Source organism: Echinops telfairi, unplaced genomic scaffold (assembly GCF_000313985.2).
Source record: "Echinops telfairi isolate 266 unplaced genomic scaffold, ASM31398v2 ScPeMD7_70;HRSCAF=299, whole genome shotgun sequence".
Taxonomy (NCBI): domain Eukaryota; kingdom Metazoa; phylum Chordata; class Mammalia; order Afrosoricida; family Tenrecidae; genus Echinops; species Echinops telfairi.
The window spans coordinates 10,367,502-10,386,852 of record NW_022103968.1 but is presented as its reverse complement, the minus strand read 5'-3'; the positions used below and the strand labels follow the sequence as shown (position 1 = coordinate 10,386,852).

The window sequence follows — 19,351 nt, the reverse complement described above, 5'->3', positions numbered from 1 at the left end:
CCCGTCAGTCAAAGTCTTGGCCTCCCTCCTGTGGACGCAGTGCCCAGACTGTTCCATACGCCGGGCACAGATCAGGGCACGTAACCGGACACCCAGGTGTTCCACTAACACCTGTCCCCAGGTGTTCTCTTTGGGAACCCTAACAGAAAGGACTGGAAGGCGTAGCTGCACCCCAAGGTATGCAGGGAAGTCAGATCCAGCACTTGGTCAGGGTAGCACTGAGGACGCATCTGTCCACAGAAGGAACTGAGCACGTGTTGGCAGGGCCATGGCTGGGGGCAGACAGACAAGAGACTCCAGCCTCCTGGAGCCAAGGTGGTGGAGGAAGGGCAATGCAGAGAACAAGAAGCAAACGGCACAGGTGCTAGAAGCTGGTGAGCACCGTTGACTGAGGGGCAAAGGTCTCGCCTTCTGGCCTCGAGGCCCAGGTCAGAGGCCCGGCCATGCCCCTCACGCACAGGCTCCACCTGGCTGTCACCATGGTGCTGGGTGGCATTCAGCAGAGCTGACAGACTAGGAAAAAAGGCCTGGCAACCTCTTTCCAAAAACCAACCAACTGAAAACTTGATGGGTCCGACCAGTCCCACGTGCAACCAAACATGAGGTGGTGCAGGACTGGGCAATGCTTCGTGTTCTGCTCTGCCCAGGCTCGCCGTGAGCTGGGCACTGGCTAGATAGTGGCCGAGGGGAAAGAGAGTTGTTGGGGTGGGAGGAAACTGGTGTCTGACCCTCGTGGCTCTGCATGGGAGACGCAAACAGGGAGGTGCAACACAGTCCGGGGAAGCAAATCCAAAGGTTTCACCCCGACCCCCACCCTCACCCCACTGCAGTCCTTCAGAGGCCTGGGCCCACTGGCTCTGACCCTCAAACCCCACCCCCTCACTCTCTCCCCAGGCCTCTGCACATGCTGGCCACTTCCAGAAGCACTTCCCCACGGCTGGTCCAGCTTGAAAGCCACTTCCGCAGGGCCTCCCACGCCGCTGCTCCCACGGCCCCCCACTTCCCATTTCTGCACCCACCGCACTCCCTGCCGCTTCTCCCCCGCTTCCCCTCCAAAGGCAGGCTCCCCAGAGAGTGGGCTGCTGGCCCCTGCAGCATCTCCAGCGGGAGCCTGGAGGACTGGTGCTGAGGGACTGGGGAGGGGCCGGGTGCCCAAGGGGAGGGCGGGGAGGGCAGGGGACACATCTCTTCTCCCTGGGCCTCGGCATCCTGTGTGGCTTCAGAGGCTGCAGCTCGGAGGACGGGGCGGAGCAGTGAGCACCCGGTCACCTGCTGACGCTGATTCAAGAGCAGGAAGCAGAAGGCTGGACGAGTCCGTGGCCATCAAGTGGCCTCCAACTCATGGTGACCCCAGGAGTGGTCAGAGTAAAACTGGGCTCCAGAGGGTTTTGAACGGTCAAACATTGATTACCAGGTCATTCTTGTGAGGTGCCTCTGGGTGGCCTCGAACCTCAGAACTTGCCGTTAGCAGCCAGCATCCGTGCCACGGGGGCCTCCCTATCAGCTGCACAGCAAAAGGCTTCACTGATGTGGATCCTGGGTCCAAAGATGAAGAACTCCTGCCCAAGGGCAGCAGCTCACGTCCTAGCTTTCGGAAACAGGTCCCCCCTCTGCTCTCACACTTGTCCTGAGTTGTTCTCCTCCAGGCAGCTCAGGTGAGGAGAAGGATCCAGAAGGAAGCGGAAGCCACGAGCCACGGCCAGTGATGAGCCCACCAGGAACCTCAGGCTAAGGGGAGTCCACCAATGGGCGGAAGGCAGTCGAAGGAGGCCCAGCTGCCCATCTGGGGCGCAGCGTCTACGCGCCCACCACACAGCTTCTGAGCGTGGCCCAACCGCCCTGTTGCTGGTGATGCTGCACGCAGCCTCAAACCTGGCAGCCACATGCCCCTCTGTCTGCCATGGGGCTAGCCGGCGGCTATGGCTGACATTGCTCCGAGTTCCAACACCCTCCCTGCCAGCGAGTCGATTCCGACTCACAACGACCCGTGGGGTAGAACTGTCCCTGTGGGTTTCCGAGACTGTGATTCTGCACAGAGATAGAGAGCCTCATCTCTCAACAAATGTACGAATGTGCTTGATACAATGGATGGATGGATGGATTGTGATAAGAGTTGTACGAGCCCCCAATAAAATGATTTTTTTTAAAAGAAAGAAAGCCTCATTTTTCTCCCATGGAGCGGTTGGTGGTTTTGAACTGCTCACCGTTTCCGTATGTCATCTACTATGCTCCCAGGGGTTACTCCCCATATTCACAAACCAGAGAGGCCCACAGAAGAATCCAAGTGCCCAGCTTCCTTGATGAAACAGGCAGCCCTAGGCTGAAGATGGGAGACCAATGCCAACGCCTTAGGGAGAAAGCCTCTTCTCCCCCCAGGGTTCTGGGAAAGAGGGTGGGCAAGTGAAGACCCAGGTGAGCTGGCGGACACTGCCCAATTTGGTAAACAATAGCTACAGTCCCCATCACCCTATAGCCTCACCCCAGAATTCTCTCTTGTTCACACCACGTCCCTGGTCTCTGTCGGCTTTCAGCTGCCAGCTAGCGTCTTAGACACACACAGACCTGGGGCTTGTCGATACTCTCAGGTAGCAGCTGCTTTCCCCCCCATCTCACCCCAGCTTCAGAGGCACAGGGTCCAGCAGCCATGGGAATCTGACAGCTTCTCCATGGGGGAACAGTCAGAAACTGCCACACAGAGGGGCCAGCCAGCGCCGGGCCGCTCGGTAAAGAGGGAGGACTGACTGACAATGCACCTGACACGAGAGTGCTTTTGTCCTGAGACGCCCGCTCAGCATTCGCCTTCCTGCACGCAAAGTGCCCACGAGGCCGCTCTGGGGGAAACCACCTCATCACTAATCCATGAGCGACTCACGGTGACAAGCTCGAGAAGACGTGAATCGCTATTTTTGCCTTGAAGCATCTGTCCCCTTGAGCCCTTCCATTAAAAAATGGACTCATCCACTCTTTCAAAAATAATGATTTGATGACCATAAGCTCCCTCTAGCCTGGAGGGTAACATTCCTTCCAAATCCAACATGAACTTGCTTTCTTCAGGCAGGTCCACAAGATACTAGAACGGCCGCTGTGAGGCTCCGGAGACGGACAGCAAACACACAGACAAATAAATCAAGGGCAGCGATACCTGTTTCTTATCCTGTGTTTTCTTAAAATCTTCACACGCTAGCCAAAACAAGACATTTTCTTCGCTGAATTCCTTTTTTAAAAACTCCTGTGGATGAAAAGGGGGAGAAAAAGAATCACACAGTAAGATGCCTTTACTGTACCATCTTACTTGGTCCCCAAGACCACGTACGGTCCTGAGACACCCTTCAAGCTTTCACCGAACTCACCCTCCTGGCTCACCTGTTGGCCAGACAAGACACCAAACCAAACCCGGCCGTCCAGTCGGTGCTGACTCACAGCGACCCGAGGGGACTGACCCCCTGTGGGTTTCCAACACTGTCACTCTTCAGGGGAGCCCCGGCTCTCTCCCTTGGAGTGGCTGCTGGTGCTTTAAAACTGCTCACCTCGCAGTTGACAGACCCATAGGTAACCACGATGCCAGCAGGGCTCCTCCCCTTCACAGTGAACAGTAACTCCAGGGAGGCCCACCTCCGTACCACCACCAACCACGTGAGATCGAAAGGGCAGGATGAGAGAGAATCACAAGAGGAAACCGTTCGCAGAGGGTGGAAGCGGGAGAGGGTCGCTACATTGTAAGGACTGCCGTCAAGATCACAAAATACAATGTGCACGACCTATTGAATGGAAATTCCATTCGCTCTGTAAACTTTCACCCAAATCCCAATTTAATTGTTTTTTAATTGTTGCTGTGGCTTAAATGCGTGTCCCTTTGAGGACTGATTTTGCAAAGTGTAGCCAGTGAGCATGATTCCATCACCTTTTAAAAGCCTCACCCTGTGAAACAACGTGTATGTTTAATGTTAGCGCCAGAATTCCAGGTGTGTTTGACTTCTTGGGCGGGGTGAAAGCGAAGCAAGAATCAGAATCTATTACAGCATTTCCAACAGGCCAATAAATTACTACCAAGGAAATCACAGCGGAAGAGCTATTAGTTCCTGTAGACAGTGTTTAAACAAAGCACATTCCTTGAAAAATCAAGGCTCATTTCTTTTTCTTTTTTTTAACAGGAGGAAAAACAAAAACCATAGCATTTCTTTAAAAACTCCATGATGAAACGGCCTTTCGGCTGAAGGTATGTGTTCTCTGGGCAGAGGCTGGGAGGCGGCTCTCCCTTCCTATGCCGGGAAAGCCTCCAGGCGTCTGCAGAAGCCTGGCTCTAGACACCATAAAGGTCCCTCGTCCTGCCCACAAGCACTTCCCTGGGCACCGCTATTTATCCTGGCCTGACCCAAGCTCAAAGACAGAGGTTGGCAGGACACAAGTAGGTTCAAGACGTTCAAGAAATTCACATGTGGTCCCTCCAGGGATGGCTTCCACTGGGCTAAACAGTTACAGACAGGAAGCCTGGACGTTTAGCCGTCCTTCGGCTCCCTCTCGGCCTGGCCCTCTGTGCCGGCTGCTATCCAGCCTCGCTTCCTGGGAAGCGGATGGCATCCCGAGAATCCTCAAAACATGAGAGAGAAAGAGTGCATGTGAGAGAAGGAGCAAGCGAGCCTTCATATCAAACAGTCCCAGGGCTGGAACTCTCCAGACAGACTGACTGACAAAGATCCCACAGGCCCTTCTGACTTACATCAACCCTACAGGACAGAGCAAAGCTGCCCATGTGGGTTTCGGAGACTGTAACTCACTGCCACGGAGTCAATGCCCACTCATAGAGACCCTATAGGCCAGGGTAGAACTTCCCCTGTGGGTTTCTGAAACCAGCTCTTTACAGGAGTAGAAAGCCTCATCTTTCTCCCTTGCAGTGGCTGGTGGTTTCAAACTGCTGACCTCGGGGTTAGCAGCTAACTATACCAGCCACCAGACAGACGGTGTTAAGAGCTGGCCGGTGCACATCCCACCCCCACACACAAACCCATCCCCTGCCCGTAACTCAGCTCAACCTTGGTGTTTTGCATCAGTCCCCATCAACAAGGAAAATGGCAAACCCTAAATCTTTTCACGCCTTCTGGGTCTTCCAGCAGATTCTCCAGGGAGGCGGCCCACGTGGTGGTGCTTTTGAGGTTCTGGTGGCTGCTGCTGGCACTGCTGTCCCCATCGTGCATGTCTGTGGAAGACAGGTCAGACTGGTGATGTGCTTGGTACCCGACACCGCCCTGCACAAACCCACCTGCAAGCTCCCTGGGGCATCACCCACCACTAGCATTCGAGGCCCAAGGCACAGCTCATTCCGTCTGGTCCTCCTAGCAACGTCGGAGGTGGCACCGCCATTCCTTCCATTTGACAGATGGGGAAAACCGAGGCTCAGAGCTATAAAACCCTACCCCTCCCGCCAAGTCACAGCAATCCACTGCAGGGTTTCCACGGCCGTCAATCTTTATGGGAGCAGTCTCATCTTTCTTACACAGCAACGCTGGGGGATTCAGCCTGCCGGCCTTGCCCTTAGTAGCCCGAGGTCTAACTCACAGTGCCAGCAAGGTTCCTCAGAGCAATAAGGAGACTTGTCATTTCCCGTGTGTGTGTGTGTGTGTGTGTGTGTGCGTGCGCGCGCGCGCGCGCGCGCGCATGTGTGTCTAACAAAACTCAAAAGCATGAAAGAGACCAGCCTTACTGGTTGGACAGAGACTGGGGGAACCCCAAGACTCGTGCCCTTCGGGTCTGGAAATGAACTCACCCCCATGGCTCAGTTTGCAGCCAAACTAGAGAACATCTGTAAGGGGGGCAGTCACACTCGAGAGACACACAATACACTGGAGACAAATAGATTCGGCCTGCAGTCCCAAAGACAAACTGGACCGACAGGGGAAGCAACTATGCTCTCCGGAACAAGAACCACCTTACGGCCGGCCCGGCCCGGTGGTGTTTCATGTGTTGTACATGGGGCCACTGTGGGTTGGGACCCACTAAAAGCACAGCAGCCCCCGTTTCGGGGGGGGGGGGAATTACTCAGCACCCCCCTAGCAATTAAAATCTTATGCAAGCAGCCCATCATCCAAGATAAAGTGTAAAGTGCTTTTTCAGGCCCCTTGTGTCTTTCCAGCGCCTCCCCCCTCCCCAGAGGGCAGGATCGCCCACTGCAGGGAAACACTGCTTAGACTCATCAACCACTTAAGATCAAAAGGGCAGCATTTGCTCAGAACATTTGCTCAGAGAAGAAGAGAGGATGGATGTGGAGACAGGAGGGAGAAATGGTGCTACCTTGTGGGGATTGCGATCAATGAGATAAAACAAAACCTGTCTGCGCTCCTGAATGGAAAATGGACTTGCTCAGTCAACCTTCCCCCATCTCACAATAAAATGTTTTTGTTTTTAAAGAAAGGTTGGCAGACTAGAAACCCTCTGGGCCGGTTCGACTGGCTAGGATTTCCACACTGACTCTCTGAGACTAACATCCGAAGGCTGAAGGGCCCTGGTGTGGAAGGTGAAGGATGATGCTCCGTTTACCCAACTCCCATCACCCCCAGCGACCTGGCAGGGCAGGGTGGAACTGCCCCTGTGGATTTTGGAGACGTGACTGGATGGGAGAAGAAAGCACCTCTACTGTTCTCCCTTTGTTCAAGACACTTAAAAAGCTCTTGGCCAATGAAGAGGTGCAAGGGGACGGGGGACTCCAACGAGCAGCTTGGCTACTTGCCTATAGGAGGAAGTGGGGGCCCAGACACCCCTCAGTCTACAGCTGCCCTTTCCTAGTGTCAGAGACTAACCCCTGGATTGGCTCACAGGGCTCAAAACCCCGCAGGGCCACTTCGAATTTCAGAACGCAAGGTGTTCTTGGGTGTCAGATGAAGATAACCCCCCAACTCTCGGGGTACCCTAAGATGCAAAGAGGCACCTAACAGGGGCCTCGGCTCACAGCAGACTCAACACACACACACCAGCTCCCCTCAAATTTCCTTCAAACAATGACCCCTCCCGGAGCCCAAACTCCCCTTTCTGACACCCCCACCCCGCCCGCCAGCCCCAAGCTAGAGACACGTTTCTATGAAGAACAGTTTGAATCTGGGAGAAGAGGCACTTTTCAGTAAGAAACCAGCAGAACATGTATGGGCCCTCTCATTTTCAAAGGACCAACAGAAAGTCTTACAAATAGATTATTAATGTGAGATGTTGCTGCAGAAAGCACATTCTTTTTTGGGGAACACTGTTAATAAGAAAATGTGCCTTCACAGCAAGTCGGCTTCTCTGAAGACCAACACCCGCATTCAACTCTGACCTGCTCAGATCCCCACATCCCAGCCAGGCGGGGGGACCACCTGGACCTGAGACGCCCGCTGTCTGGCACACTAAATGAAGCGGATGCCATTCAAGGGGTGGAGGGGGTCGTCTCCCCACACTGGAGATGGGAGACCAAGGACTCAGGACACACCCACCCTTCTCAGCGAGGCAAGCAAACCCGCCGGAGCCGATCTCTCACCAAATGGACCGGACACTTCTCTGAATCAACTCTTCAGTTCCTGGCTATTAAATCTGCTCTCCGATATCTCCGTCCAGACGGGCTGCTTCTGCCCACAGAGCACACACCGGCCAAACGTTCCTTCCCTGGCCGCCTCCCTCACTCTGTCTTCTGGGCTGGACTCCGGGCACCACCGGCCAGGCTCCTCCATCCCACTGGCAGGTCGCAGCTTAAACTAAACAAAGGCAGCCAGGCGGAAGGAGTTGCTGTCCCAGAAACAGTCTGCAGACCCACAACTGTCTCCGGCCGGCCGGCGCACAAGGGTGACTCTGGCCTTGAGGATTTGTCCTGGGTCTGAAATCATTCCAACACGCCTGGTGTTCTTCTCAGTAAGAATCCACACCACGCCGGGCTGTTAGGCTGTTCACTGTCTTGAAACGACAGGTGGACCCTTAGGTAGCCACAGTGATGGGGTAACGGGCCTTGGGTTCATTGTGTGTATAGGCATTCGCTCCCTCTTCCCCTCATTTAACATGTTATTTTGGGGTGGAGAGGGAGGAGGGAGAAGGAGTGCATTAAGTTGCTCTGCTAGCGTCATTTGAACTACGTTGGCCTGTGGTCCCCCCCACCCCCCACCCCCGCCCCCTCATGGAGGCCCCTGCACAATGGAACAGACACCTTCCCACCCTCATCGTCCCTGGCAGGTGAGACCGCCAAGATACATGGGGTTTACGAAGGTTGATTGTTCGAAGGATCACCAGACCTTTCTTCTTTGTCCACCTTAAACCGGAACCCTGCTGCGGCCTGTGCAGCCTCACAGCCACAAGCAGGCCCGCACGGACACATGGGTGGTGTGTGGGCTGGGACTCCTGCGTGAAGGTGGGAATCCTCCCACTCAGCCCTCACTGCTCCCTAAGCTCTCCCAGCGCCTTCTTTGACACACTGGGAAGCAAAGGGCCACAGGAGGCAGTGATGTCCTGGCCAGGGGGACCCAGCTAAGGAACCCCTGGGATGATCAGGGTGTGGCCCCTCAAGTGAGCATACTGCCATCAAAACCAGGGCTCCATCTACGACCATCTCCTTCCACCAAATGCCTGCAATCTTTTTACACATGACAAAGGGCCCTTCCCACTGACCCTCTCCGGGAAGAGCTCCAGAATGCCTCCAAAAGTACACCAAGGGTTAAAAAGAAGTCTGGTTATGTAGCCTCCTGGCTTCGGGCATGGGCTAAAGAACACTCCCTCAAGCCTTTCGCCCACCTTTGGCCCCAGCTGCCCTTTCTCTAGGCTTCTCCTGCTCACACCCTGCCATCCCAGAAATAGCTTCACCTTCCCCAGAAAAACTGCTTTGGATTTTCCCAAGACTTCTGTCTCTCAAGTTGGAGGAAGCCGTCTGGCTGTCTGGATTGGCGTCCATCGAGAGATTAACAGATGGACTGTTATCTGCAAACTCCCTTCGCTTCATGGTGTCTCGCTCTGAACCAAGTCACCATTTACTACTCTGATGAGCCTGGGCAGAGGTGGGCTTCACCTGGCACCACCTGAAGATCACCCTCCCCCATTTGGGGTCAGATTTTGCCCTGCTCTGGATACTTTCGGGACCCATCCAGAAAGAGTGCTTTCCCAGCCAGCCCCGTCCACTGTAAGTGTAATAAGCAGTTCAGTGAGCCAAAAGCCAAACTCACGGCCATCAAGTCAGTTCCCGGTCACTCAGAGTGACCCTGTAAAGGCAGGGTAGAACTGCCCCTGTGGGTTTCCAAGATTGTAACTCTAAAACGTCTCATTTTCTCCCGAGAAGCAGCTGGTCATTTTGACCCCGGGGTTTGCAGCCCAACAGGTCACCACGACGCCACCAGACAGTTCAGCGACGGAAGCAAACTCACCACCATGGAGTTAGTTCTGATTCCTAGAGACCTTACAGGACAGCACAGACCCAACCCTGTGGGTTTCCGAGACGTGACCACGTGCGCCCACTACGCCACCAGGGCCCCTTTCAATGCCGGACACCTCTCTCCACAGCTCCCCGGTTTGCTTCGGAGCTAACAACAAAAGAAAGCGAACACACAAAGCCAAGATGTCCCAGCTGCCCCGTGGAAGCCACCCCCACCCCCTCACGGGGCCTGGGGGCACCCAGACCCTGCCCTGCTCCCCCTCCCTCCGCACTGGTAAAAGCTTCCTCTGTAAGTGGATTATGCAAGAAAGCCAGTCTGGGGCAGAGGTGGAAAACGCATGAATCCTCCTTTCCTAGCTGCTTTGAGATCTCCCTGGCTGGCACGAGATTGCCTGTGATCCCGTTTGTCAGTTTGTCAGTTTCCATCTCGTGCCGCTCTGTTGATGTTTTGCTGCCATGAAGTTCAACTGTTAAACATTTCCCCAACGGGGAGTGGGAGGTGGGGGGTGGAGTCAGAGGAACCAACAATTTTTAAAACTCTCCTAGGAGCTTTAAAACATTTTAAGATCTTCAGAGTTTTTCATGGACAATCCTTGTTTTTTAAATCAGTCTCTCTTCCCATTTAATTGCTAGGCACTAGTAATCCATAGTAGGTAGCACTTATAAACCTGGGAGGCCTGGTGGCTACAAGTTGGGCTGCTAACCGCAGGGTCAGCAGTTCAAAACCACTGGCCGCTCCGTGGGAGAAAGACAAGACATTCTGCTCCTGAGAAGAGTTGCCATCTCAGAAACCCACAGGTGCAGTTCCACCCGGTCCACAGGGTCCCTCCATGAGTCAGCGTCGACTCAATGGCAGTGAGTCTGGTTTGGTTTTGTAAATAGTTATAAATGCACCAGGTGCTGGGTACTGACTGCTCCGGGAGCCCCGGAGGCAAAAAGGTCGGCTGTTCAAACCCACCAGCTGATCTCAGCAGAGAAATGAGGCCGTCTGCTTCGGTGAAGATTCCAGCCTTGGGAACGCCAAGGGCAGTTTTGCTTTGTCCTTCAGGGTTGCGAAGATTCAGAATCTACATGACGGCCAACAGGACGCCGCTCCCAGAGTTTTATACAATGTGAGTCGAGTTCCACAAAAGTAACCTCTGGTATGGGTCATACCACCCCCACTCGACCGAGGAGGAAATGGAGGCACAGTTTCTTGCCGCTGAGCAAGCCAGGCAGCCCGGCGTCAGAGTGCCCAGGCTTCCCCCACGAGCCTCTGCAGCCAGTCGCTTTGCCAAGGCCTGCTCGTCTTCCCCCTCATGAGCGTTGAAGACACTGGTGGGATCTCATGGTGGGGAAACGGCAGTGAACGCGCGAGAAAGGTCACCTTGGGCTTTGGTGGGACGTCCAGCGGGCACCAGCACACAGGCTGGTTTCTGCTTCAGAGGAGCTGTGGGGGCAGCTGTGCAGCTGGATGGTGGCGCCACAGTGCGTGGCACATCATTCACCCACCTCCGAGCCCAGTGAACAAAACCCTGCTCCAAACTCGTGGTCCCCAAAAGAGACCCTCCAGGAAAGGCGGCTGAGCCCTTAGAGCCTGGGGTCCTGCTGGGGATGCTAAGTGATGGCCCCCAAGGCAAATTAGAGTCCAGTAATGTGGTTAGGCTGCTCACTGAATGGTCAGCAGTTCCAACCCACCAACCACGCCTTGAGAGGAAAAAAATAAATAAATCAGGTAATCGGCTCCCATAGAGCTTTACACCCCTGAACCCCACAGGGGCAGTTCTACTCTGTCCTAGGGTCGATACACATCTGAATGGGCTCCACAGCGCATTACAACACAACTGCCAGCTTCCTGAACAGGGAGAGCCCGTATTCTCAGGAGAGTGTGTCTTCACTGTCACCCAGCGGATTCAGACTCTCAGTGACCCTAGAGGGCCGGGGAGCACTGCCCCGTGCGTTTCTACAACTGGAACTCTCGGCAGGAGTAGAAAGCCCCGTCTTTCTACTGCTCGGCGCCTGGTGGTTTCAAACCGCTGACCTTGTGGTCGGCAGCCCAAGTCATAACCACTATGCCACCAGGGTTTCTTAGGAGGGTCTGTACACCCTAACCATCTCCAAAATCCAAAACCAAATTCACTGCCAACCTACTCTGCCCCCAGGGCTGCTCTCCAAAGGGCACAGAAAATTAAAGCCAACAAATGAGACAATTCGAGGACAAAGGGACATGGCAGAAAGGTGTGTCGAGCCGAAATCTGAAAGTGGTTTGGTGTAACACACTCAGAGGTACCCCTACGTGCCCACCCTCCCCCACCCCATCACACACCACCAAACCCACTGCATCGAGGCTCCTCCCACTCACAGAAGCGGAGAAGACAAGCGAGGCGCGTCCACGGGGTTTCTAACGCTCTCATCTTCGGGGGGCAGACCCCTGAGCGGCTACTGGCTCCGAACTGTCAGCCTTCAGTTCGCACCTGGGCTCTTTAACAGCTCCGAGACCAGGGGTCCTTTATACACACATACACCCACCACCACCACCACCCGCCACTGCACCCCACATTCTCCTTCAGACGTGCTTTGCTGAGTGGTCCCAAGGGAAGTACGGCCACCACCCTTGGTGAAAACCCAGCAGCACCTTCACCACCCCGAGGGTGTCATCTTAAACCGAGTGACAACATTTAAAATCCTCCCAACTCGGAAGCAGTCAGTTTGTTACAACTGGTGAGTCAAATTGGGTCATGGAAACATTCTTATCTAAATAGTCCAAAGTGTTTATCTGCCCCAGGATCTCGCTTCTGAGAATAACTACCCTGCAGGCATGCAATCCCCCTGCTGGGGTGATTTGGGTGCACTACTACAGTTAGCAAAAAAGAAAAAGAGAGATGGGGGGTCGGCGCTGGGGGGTGGGGGAATTAAAAACCTAAGCCTGTTGCCGGCAGTTTGCTTCTAACTCAAAGCCACCTTACCGGCAGAGTAGAACTGCCCCCAGGGTTTCCGAGGCTGGAATCTTCACGGAAGCAGGCTGCCACATCTTTCTGCAGCAGAGCAGCTGGTGGGGTTCAGCCCTGGGCCAGCCGTGCACTTAACCATTGCTTGACCAGGGCTCCCTAGAATCATACTCACAGCAAGCGCCAGAGACAAAGCAGGGGACAGGGAGGGCTCAGGGAGGGCAGCGGCATCTTTTCTCAGAAGTCAGGGGTTGCAACACCAAGCGCCGGGAGCACATTTCTGAAGGTGGTACCATGGTACCAGTACCTCTCCCGCATCTGCCCGGGTGCTGCCCGCAGCCCTGCTTCACCAGGGGTCACCGCCTTACGTTCCATGCTCTGGGGTCCACCACAAGGTCCACCGCTGCTTTTTTGATGCCGCCTGGTCTGAGAAAGGCAGGGGGCCGCAGGGTGCTCAGACACCCTTGGGTCCAGAGGAAAATAATCCTCAACATCCTCTTTCAGTGGACCAAACAGCAGATGGTCACTGGTTTCCAGCCTCTACCAGAGGGAAGGAAGTAAGGCTGCCCAACTGCTATTCGGTGCCTCCTTTGAGTCCTGGCTCTCTAGACACAGGCAGAAAAAATAAACCGGCCAGAAGCCCGCCTGAGGGTGTAAATGAAGGCCCTCCAAAGTCAGACATTCCCAAAGGAGCCCAACTGACTGCATCCCTTCCCACTCCGCCTGGAGGCAAAAGAAATGCCGTGTCCCCTGCAGGCTCCACAGTGGGACCAAGGTCAGTGTCTGGTCCCCATTTGTATATGTCTGTGGTGGTCTACTCGTTTGTTTTTAAAGAATAGAAATTAATTTTCTCTGTGTTCCAACTCATAGTGGGCCTACGGGACAGGGTTGACCTGCTTCAAAAGCTGTGGATCTTTATAGAATCAAATCTTTAGAGTTCTCCTCTTTCGGGCAGCTGACGGCTGCAGACTCTAGCCAATACCATCAAGGCTTCTTCCAGATAAAGGAAGGTACATGTGGCTCCAGGGGAAAGCTCTCGAGCAGCTTTGGGGGAAGATGATGAATTATTCTGGCTCTCCACTCCTGTAAAGAATCGCAGTCTCAGAAACCCCTGGGGAGCAAGTCCACCCTGTCCTGTGGGGTCGCTCTGAGTTGGCAACCTCTCCACGGAGGTGAGTTGGGTAGACCTGAGTTCTTTAGTAATCTCTCTTCCTTAGCAGCTTGCTGGTTTACCCAATCCGCTCTTTTTCTGAGTCTCAAAAGGGATTAGGCAGAAAGCACACCCTACAAAAACAGAGCTCATTAACATTACAAAGAGAACCCTGTTATCGAATTGGATTACAAGCTCAAGGATCTCAGAAACTGCCGCTAAATTGATTCCAATGACATCAAAGGTCCGCAAGTTTAAAGCCAGCAGTGCAGCCTGCTCCACGGGAGAAAGAGGAGGCTTTCTACTCCCGTGAAGAGTGACAGTCTTGGAAAACCAGACCTACAGGTCCTCCAGGAGTCAGAACTGACTTGACGGCAGTGAGTCTGGGGTCTGTTTGGCTGGAGAAAGGAAGAAGGAAATGAAGGGAGGAGGGGAGGGGAGGGGGTAAACATCAACTCCACCCCAATGGCTCTTGGTGACCCTGTGGGACAGAGGCCTGAGCCAGTCCCACAGCCAACTACTAATCCACATGGTCTCTGTTGGCTCATTTCCCATTACTGCCAGCCACGGGGATTGAGCATGAGGGCGCTGGCTGGGAATCCACTGGGGTCTCCTGCTGGAAGGCGAGAACTCCACCATGGAGCCACCAATGTCCACACATGGCCCACCCCCAAACACAGTTGCACAAAATGTCCAGCGGGTGCCGAGGATGATCATGCGTGCCACCCCAGACTTGGATCTGAGGTCCAGTTCTCCAACCTGCCGCTTCTAGGTGACCACAACCCTTTGGGGGGCCCTGGGGAGACTCTGAGAGGGACAGTGGCAAGGGGTGGGGGCTGCAGCCTGGAAGAGCAGGGCATGCTGGGGGTGGCGAGAGCCAGAAGAAGCCAGGTGCCTTAGAGGGGAGGGCATAGGGAGTAGAGGGAAGACAGGCTGGCAGGGGGGGGGTGGGGGATCCTTGCCTGCCTGGTGGCACAGCAGTCACGTGGAGAGACGGGGCAGGCAGCCTTTTCCGGACAGATCCCAGACTTGGGGACTCTACAGGTCAGATCTGCTGTCTACCGGCCACTATGAGTCGGAAGCAACCATCTGGTGTGAGTGCCCGGCAGAGGATAAGAGCTAGGCAAGGCCTGGAGAGCTGGGGAAACTTGTCCCCGGAAGTCTGCCGGGGCTGTTTCCCTCCCAGGGGCACCTCTTGATGGCTCTTATCGAGGGGCTCTTGGGCCCCCTGCCCCACCGCCACCCGCGCCGCTGCTGATGAGCACTATCTGCGGGAAGCAGACAGCACCAGGGGAGAGTAAATTTAGCACAGTTTAAACAGCAAGCTCCTGGAGCCCGGAGCACCCATCCTCCACCGCGGAGGGAAGGGACTCTGTTGGTCGGTGAGGGAGGCAGAGGAAATGCCAGGCAGGCTCCTGTGTGACATCGACCTGTCTCACCCGGTCGCACTTGTCTGTCCAGAGCTGGCTCCAGACCTGGGCCGGGCACGTATGTGACCACACCGACATGACCCTGCCGCTCAACTGCCCATCCCATCTGGAGCTGCAGGCCCGTGACAACAACGTTTCTCAGGGGACAGTCCCTGAATGCCAAGGCTGCCTAGCTGCTGGTGGTTACAACAAAAGGCATCAAATTGCTCCATGAGCTGTCATCTTTAGCACCTTAATTTAAGCCCAGCAAGAAACCTGAAAATGTTCCCTTAACGGGCAAATTCACCAGACCCGGGGTAGGCACCTACCTGCTGACAGGTTGTCTAGAGTTTGGGGTTTGTTTTTCAGGGGACCTTCATAGGGAAGCAAGGATGGTGGCTAGAACCCTTTAGAGGCCCTCGCACGTGAGAACCAACGGAGTGGGTCACTTACTGAAAATACAGCCTCAACTCCCCTCCTTTCTGTCCCAAGAAAGACTCGGTGGATCTGAGGTCAGGCCCAGAAAGGGGCATTTCATCACACACACACCCTCCCCACACCTCCACTTGGTGGAATACACTTTGAGGGCCTCTTCTTTGGGAAAGGAGAATCAGGAATTCCACGTCTGGAAGCTTGGGAGTAGGGGACACGGTTCTGAGCAGCCTTGCTGAAAAGCAGGACAGGGGGCTAAAGCAGGAGGTACTTAAGACAGCAGGGTGGAAGCCAGGACCCAAAGCAAGGACCCAGCCTCTGCAGAGCTTGACGGCTATGTAATTTTTCTTTGAAGAAAAAATCATTCAGAATTATTCCAATAACCACCACCAAATTCCTTCCAGAGCCTGGGAAGGAGCCCATGTGAGCAGAGAGCCAGAGGATCCTCCTTGCCTGGCTTCCCACTAACTCCACCTTTTCTCCCTAGACTTCCCTATACCCACTGCTTGGTGGTGACCTTTCCCACCTGGGGGGCAGGCTTTAAACCTAAAAATCCTAGGGAAATCCTGCCTGTGGTCCAAGCATCCAAGCCCGGTCTGCAGTGCTTAACAATGGAACCTCCCCACACACAGTTCATTAGGCTGACCACCTGTTACTCTGAAAGGGCCAGAGTCTCCAGGGTCCCTCAAATGTCCCCCACCCGTAATAGCACTCCCCACCCACGAGGTGCCCAAGATTCCACTGTTCTAGGTGGGGTACCTCAGGCCCCAAGCTATCCCAAACAAGATGCCTTCAGCACCCCAGCTATCCAAAACCCTCTGCGGGGAGGTCACCTGCCACTCTTTTGTGAAAAGGAAAGCGGGGATAGGAGAGCAGCTAACAATGATTATACATCTAGCAGGTGGAGGGGGGCCGGTGATACAGGGAGTTATGCAACTGGCCGCTAACCACAAGGTTAGCAGTTTGAAAACACCAGTCGCTCCATGGGAGTTTCTACAGGACTTTCTACTCCCATAAAGAGGTTCGGTCTCGGAAAGCCACAGGGGCAGTTCAACCCTGTCCTGCAGGGTCACTGGGAGTGGGCCCTGACTCGATGGCAGTGAGTTTTTTGAGTCTGAGTTGTCGCGTGTTTTAGTTGCGTGCTCACAATTCTATGAAATCCATTTTACAGATGAAGAAACGGGTGTGGCTGGTTAGCGAACTGTTTTGGGGGTGCGGGAGGTGGGCAGCATTGAGTTTTAGCATTTCCCGATTTCCAGGTGTGAGCAGCCTATTTCCAGTTCTCCCCAGCTTGGCGCTCGCACTCGAACATTAGAGGCTGTGAACCTGGAAGCGATGTCACTGACGTGCCCACGGGAACGTACACTTGAATCAAGAGCCACTCCACGGGGCCGAGCAAGGGAATGCTGTGCCCTTTCAAATCAAGAAAGGTGTGCATCAGGATGGGAGCCTCTCACCATCCTTATTCAATCAGTCTGCTGAGCAAATAATCCGAGAAGCCGAACTGCATGAAGAAGAACGTGTCAGCAGGATGGAAGGAAGACATTAGCCCCGTGCCCTGTGCAGATGACACAGCCGGTGTGTTGAACGCAAAGAGAACTTGAAGCACCTGCTGATGAAAATCAAAGACTTCAAGCTGCGGTATGGATTGTAGGTCAATGTAAAGAGAACCAAATCCTCACCGCTAAACCAAGAACTCGTCATGATAAATGGAGAAAAAATCAAAGTTGCCAAGGATTTCGTTTTGCTTGGCTCCACAATCTACACCCATGGGAGGAACAATCAAGCCATCAAATGACATACTGCACTAGGCAAATCTGCTGCCCAAGACCTCTTGGACGTGCTACAGAGCAGAGACACCACTTTGAGGACCACGGTGTGCCTGACCCCAACGATGTTCTTTATTTTGTTTAATTGCCTCACACGCATGCAAAGATTAGACAATGTGTAAGAGAGACTAGAGAAGAAATGATGCATTTGAATTGTGTTCGTGGTAAAGAACGTTGAAAGTCCTGTGGAATGATAGAGAAAGAAGCTCGTCTGTCTTCTCAGAAGTGCAGCCAGAATGCTCCTTACAAGCAAGAATAGCAGGACTTAGTCTCAAACTTCGGACATGTTATCAGGAGGAGCCTGTCCCTGGAGAAGGACAGCATCGTATCCGGTAGAGTGGAGGGTCTGTGGAAAAGGGACTATGGGCTCAAATATAACAATCGTGAGGATCGTGCCAGACTGGGCAGGGGTTTGTTCTGCTGGGCACGGGGTCCCGCTGAGTCAAAACTGACTCAGCATCTTCTCACAGCAGCATGCTTATCTAGCAAGGGCCCTGGCTGGTCCAAGAGGTTTGCGCTCAACAAATAACGGAAACGGTAGCCCTGGGGTGCAATGGCTAAGCACTTGGCTGCTAAGCCAAAAAACATCGGCGGTTCAAACCCACCAGCAGCTCCGAGGAAAAGCCCTGACAATGTGCTCCAGTGAGATGACCGCCTGGAAGGCTTCAGGGCCGGTCGACTCTGTCCGAGAGGGTCACTATGAGTCGGAATCAACTCACTGGCACAAAACACGAACCTAAAGGCTAGCAGGTGGAACTCTTGCAGTGGCATGCGGAAGAAAGGCCTGGCCACTTGCTTCCATAAAAAAATAACTGCCACGAACACCCCAAGCAGCAGAACCTCAGTAACACAAGAGCCCCCACGAGTTGCCATCTACTCGACGCAGTGCGTGTTCTCGTTTAACCACCACTGCAACTGAGGCACAGAGAGGTCAGTCACTTATCCAAGGTCACAGGGCTGGGAAACAAGAGTCCAGTTCCACAGCAGGTGTTTAACTAAGTCTGTGCTCTGACCACTGCACCATATGCCGGAGAACATCCACTGGGAAGCAGGGGAGGGCTAAAATAAACACCCCCAAGGGAAGTCTTTAATCAAATCAACACACCTATATGGCCACTAACACTAACTTCCATTCGTTTGTCATTCCATTTTTCCATGAACTTGCTGAAGGTCCCTCCAATCAGCTCTTTATAATAACCCAAAGGGGGACGCGGAGTGGAAGTGCTGTAGGACCAACATTGGCCTGCTAACCACAGGGTCGGTGGTTCAACCCCTCAGCTGAGGAGCCTGTCATCTCCCGTAGAGACTGACAGCCTCAGTGACCCAGGATAGGGTCGCTGTGGGTTGGAACCGACTATGAGAGCAGTGGGTTGGGTTTGGGGGTTAGGTGGCCCGGGTTTTCCTAAAATGTTAAGTACAACCACGGAAAGAATCAGATGGGTCAGGGACCCTTCTGATCAGCATTCCCATTGTGCATGTCCTTAGCTGCAGAGAGAGGTCAGGTCAGGTGAGGTGCAGGTGGGACTCACACCCACCCTGCCTGGCTCCAGACCAAACTCTCAACTGCATACTAAGCGAAGAAAGGACACTACTGTGGCTGTAAGCAGAAGGAGGTCTTGGATCTTGGAGGGGAAGGTGGCAGTCTATCTTCTCAAGAGGCAGGTAAACCTGGGTTTGGAAGATTCACTCTCCATCACCTAGGATATGTGATTCAGGCGGGGGCTACCCACCGGCTCAGGACTCTAGGAAAGTGCCATCAGCATGCCTACCTCGCCGGGGTCCCTGGGGTGCAAGCACTCACAAGAACCTCGGACACAGCCCTGGCCAGCACTGGGCACTCCGCGGGGCGCGGCTCACATGAAAGGGTTAAGACAACTGGGATCAGAAAAGCCCGGTTTCCGTCTCTACAGTGGGTTCTAAGAAGTTACCCCAGGGTGGCTTCAGGTGGTCTTTCCCTGGCGTGACCCCTCTCCCTCCTCGCGTGCCCCCAGTACGCGGCCCCGGTTGGGCTCCAGCGCCCGTGTGCAGCCCTCCTCCTCTGGGCGCGCTCGGCATCCTTCCCAGCTCCGCGACCGCAGCACCCAGCACTCCAGGAGGGGACCCCGGCGGCGGCGTTCTGCTTTCGAAACCTCGGTGCAGCTCTCCCTCCAAAGTTTGGGGGTGCTGCCGTGCTCCTTTGGCTCCCAGACATTCACTAAAAAGAAAACTACCGCGGTTCCTCTTTCGGCCAAACT

At 54.4% G+C, this 19,351-nt stretch overlaps 1 protein-coding gene across 1 annotated transcript in view; it reads right to left on the bottom strand.

Annotated features, from left to right (window-relative positions):
- RGS10 (regulator of G protein signaling 10) overlaps positions 1-12,719 on the bottom strand; it is a 38,032-nt gene extending 25,313 nt beyond the window's left edge. Inside the window, exons 1-3 of the mRNA XM_004700900.2 lie at positions 12,666-12,719; positions 5,076-5,194; positions 3,143-3,229 (exon numbers count right to left, since the gene is read on the bottom strand). Coding sequence (XP_004700957.1) covers positions 3,143-3,229; positions 5,076-5,194; positions 12,666-12,672 — 213 coding nt within the window. The 5' untranslated portion in view covers positions 12,673-12,719. The remainder of the gene's footprint in view (positions 1-3,142; positions 3,230-5,075; positions 5,195-12,665) is intronic.
- Between the last annotated feature and the right edge of the window lie 6,632 nt (positions 12,720-19,351).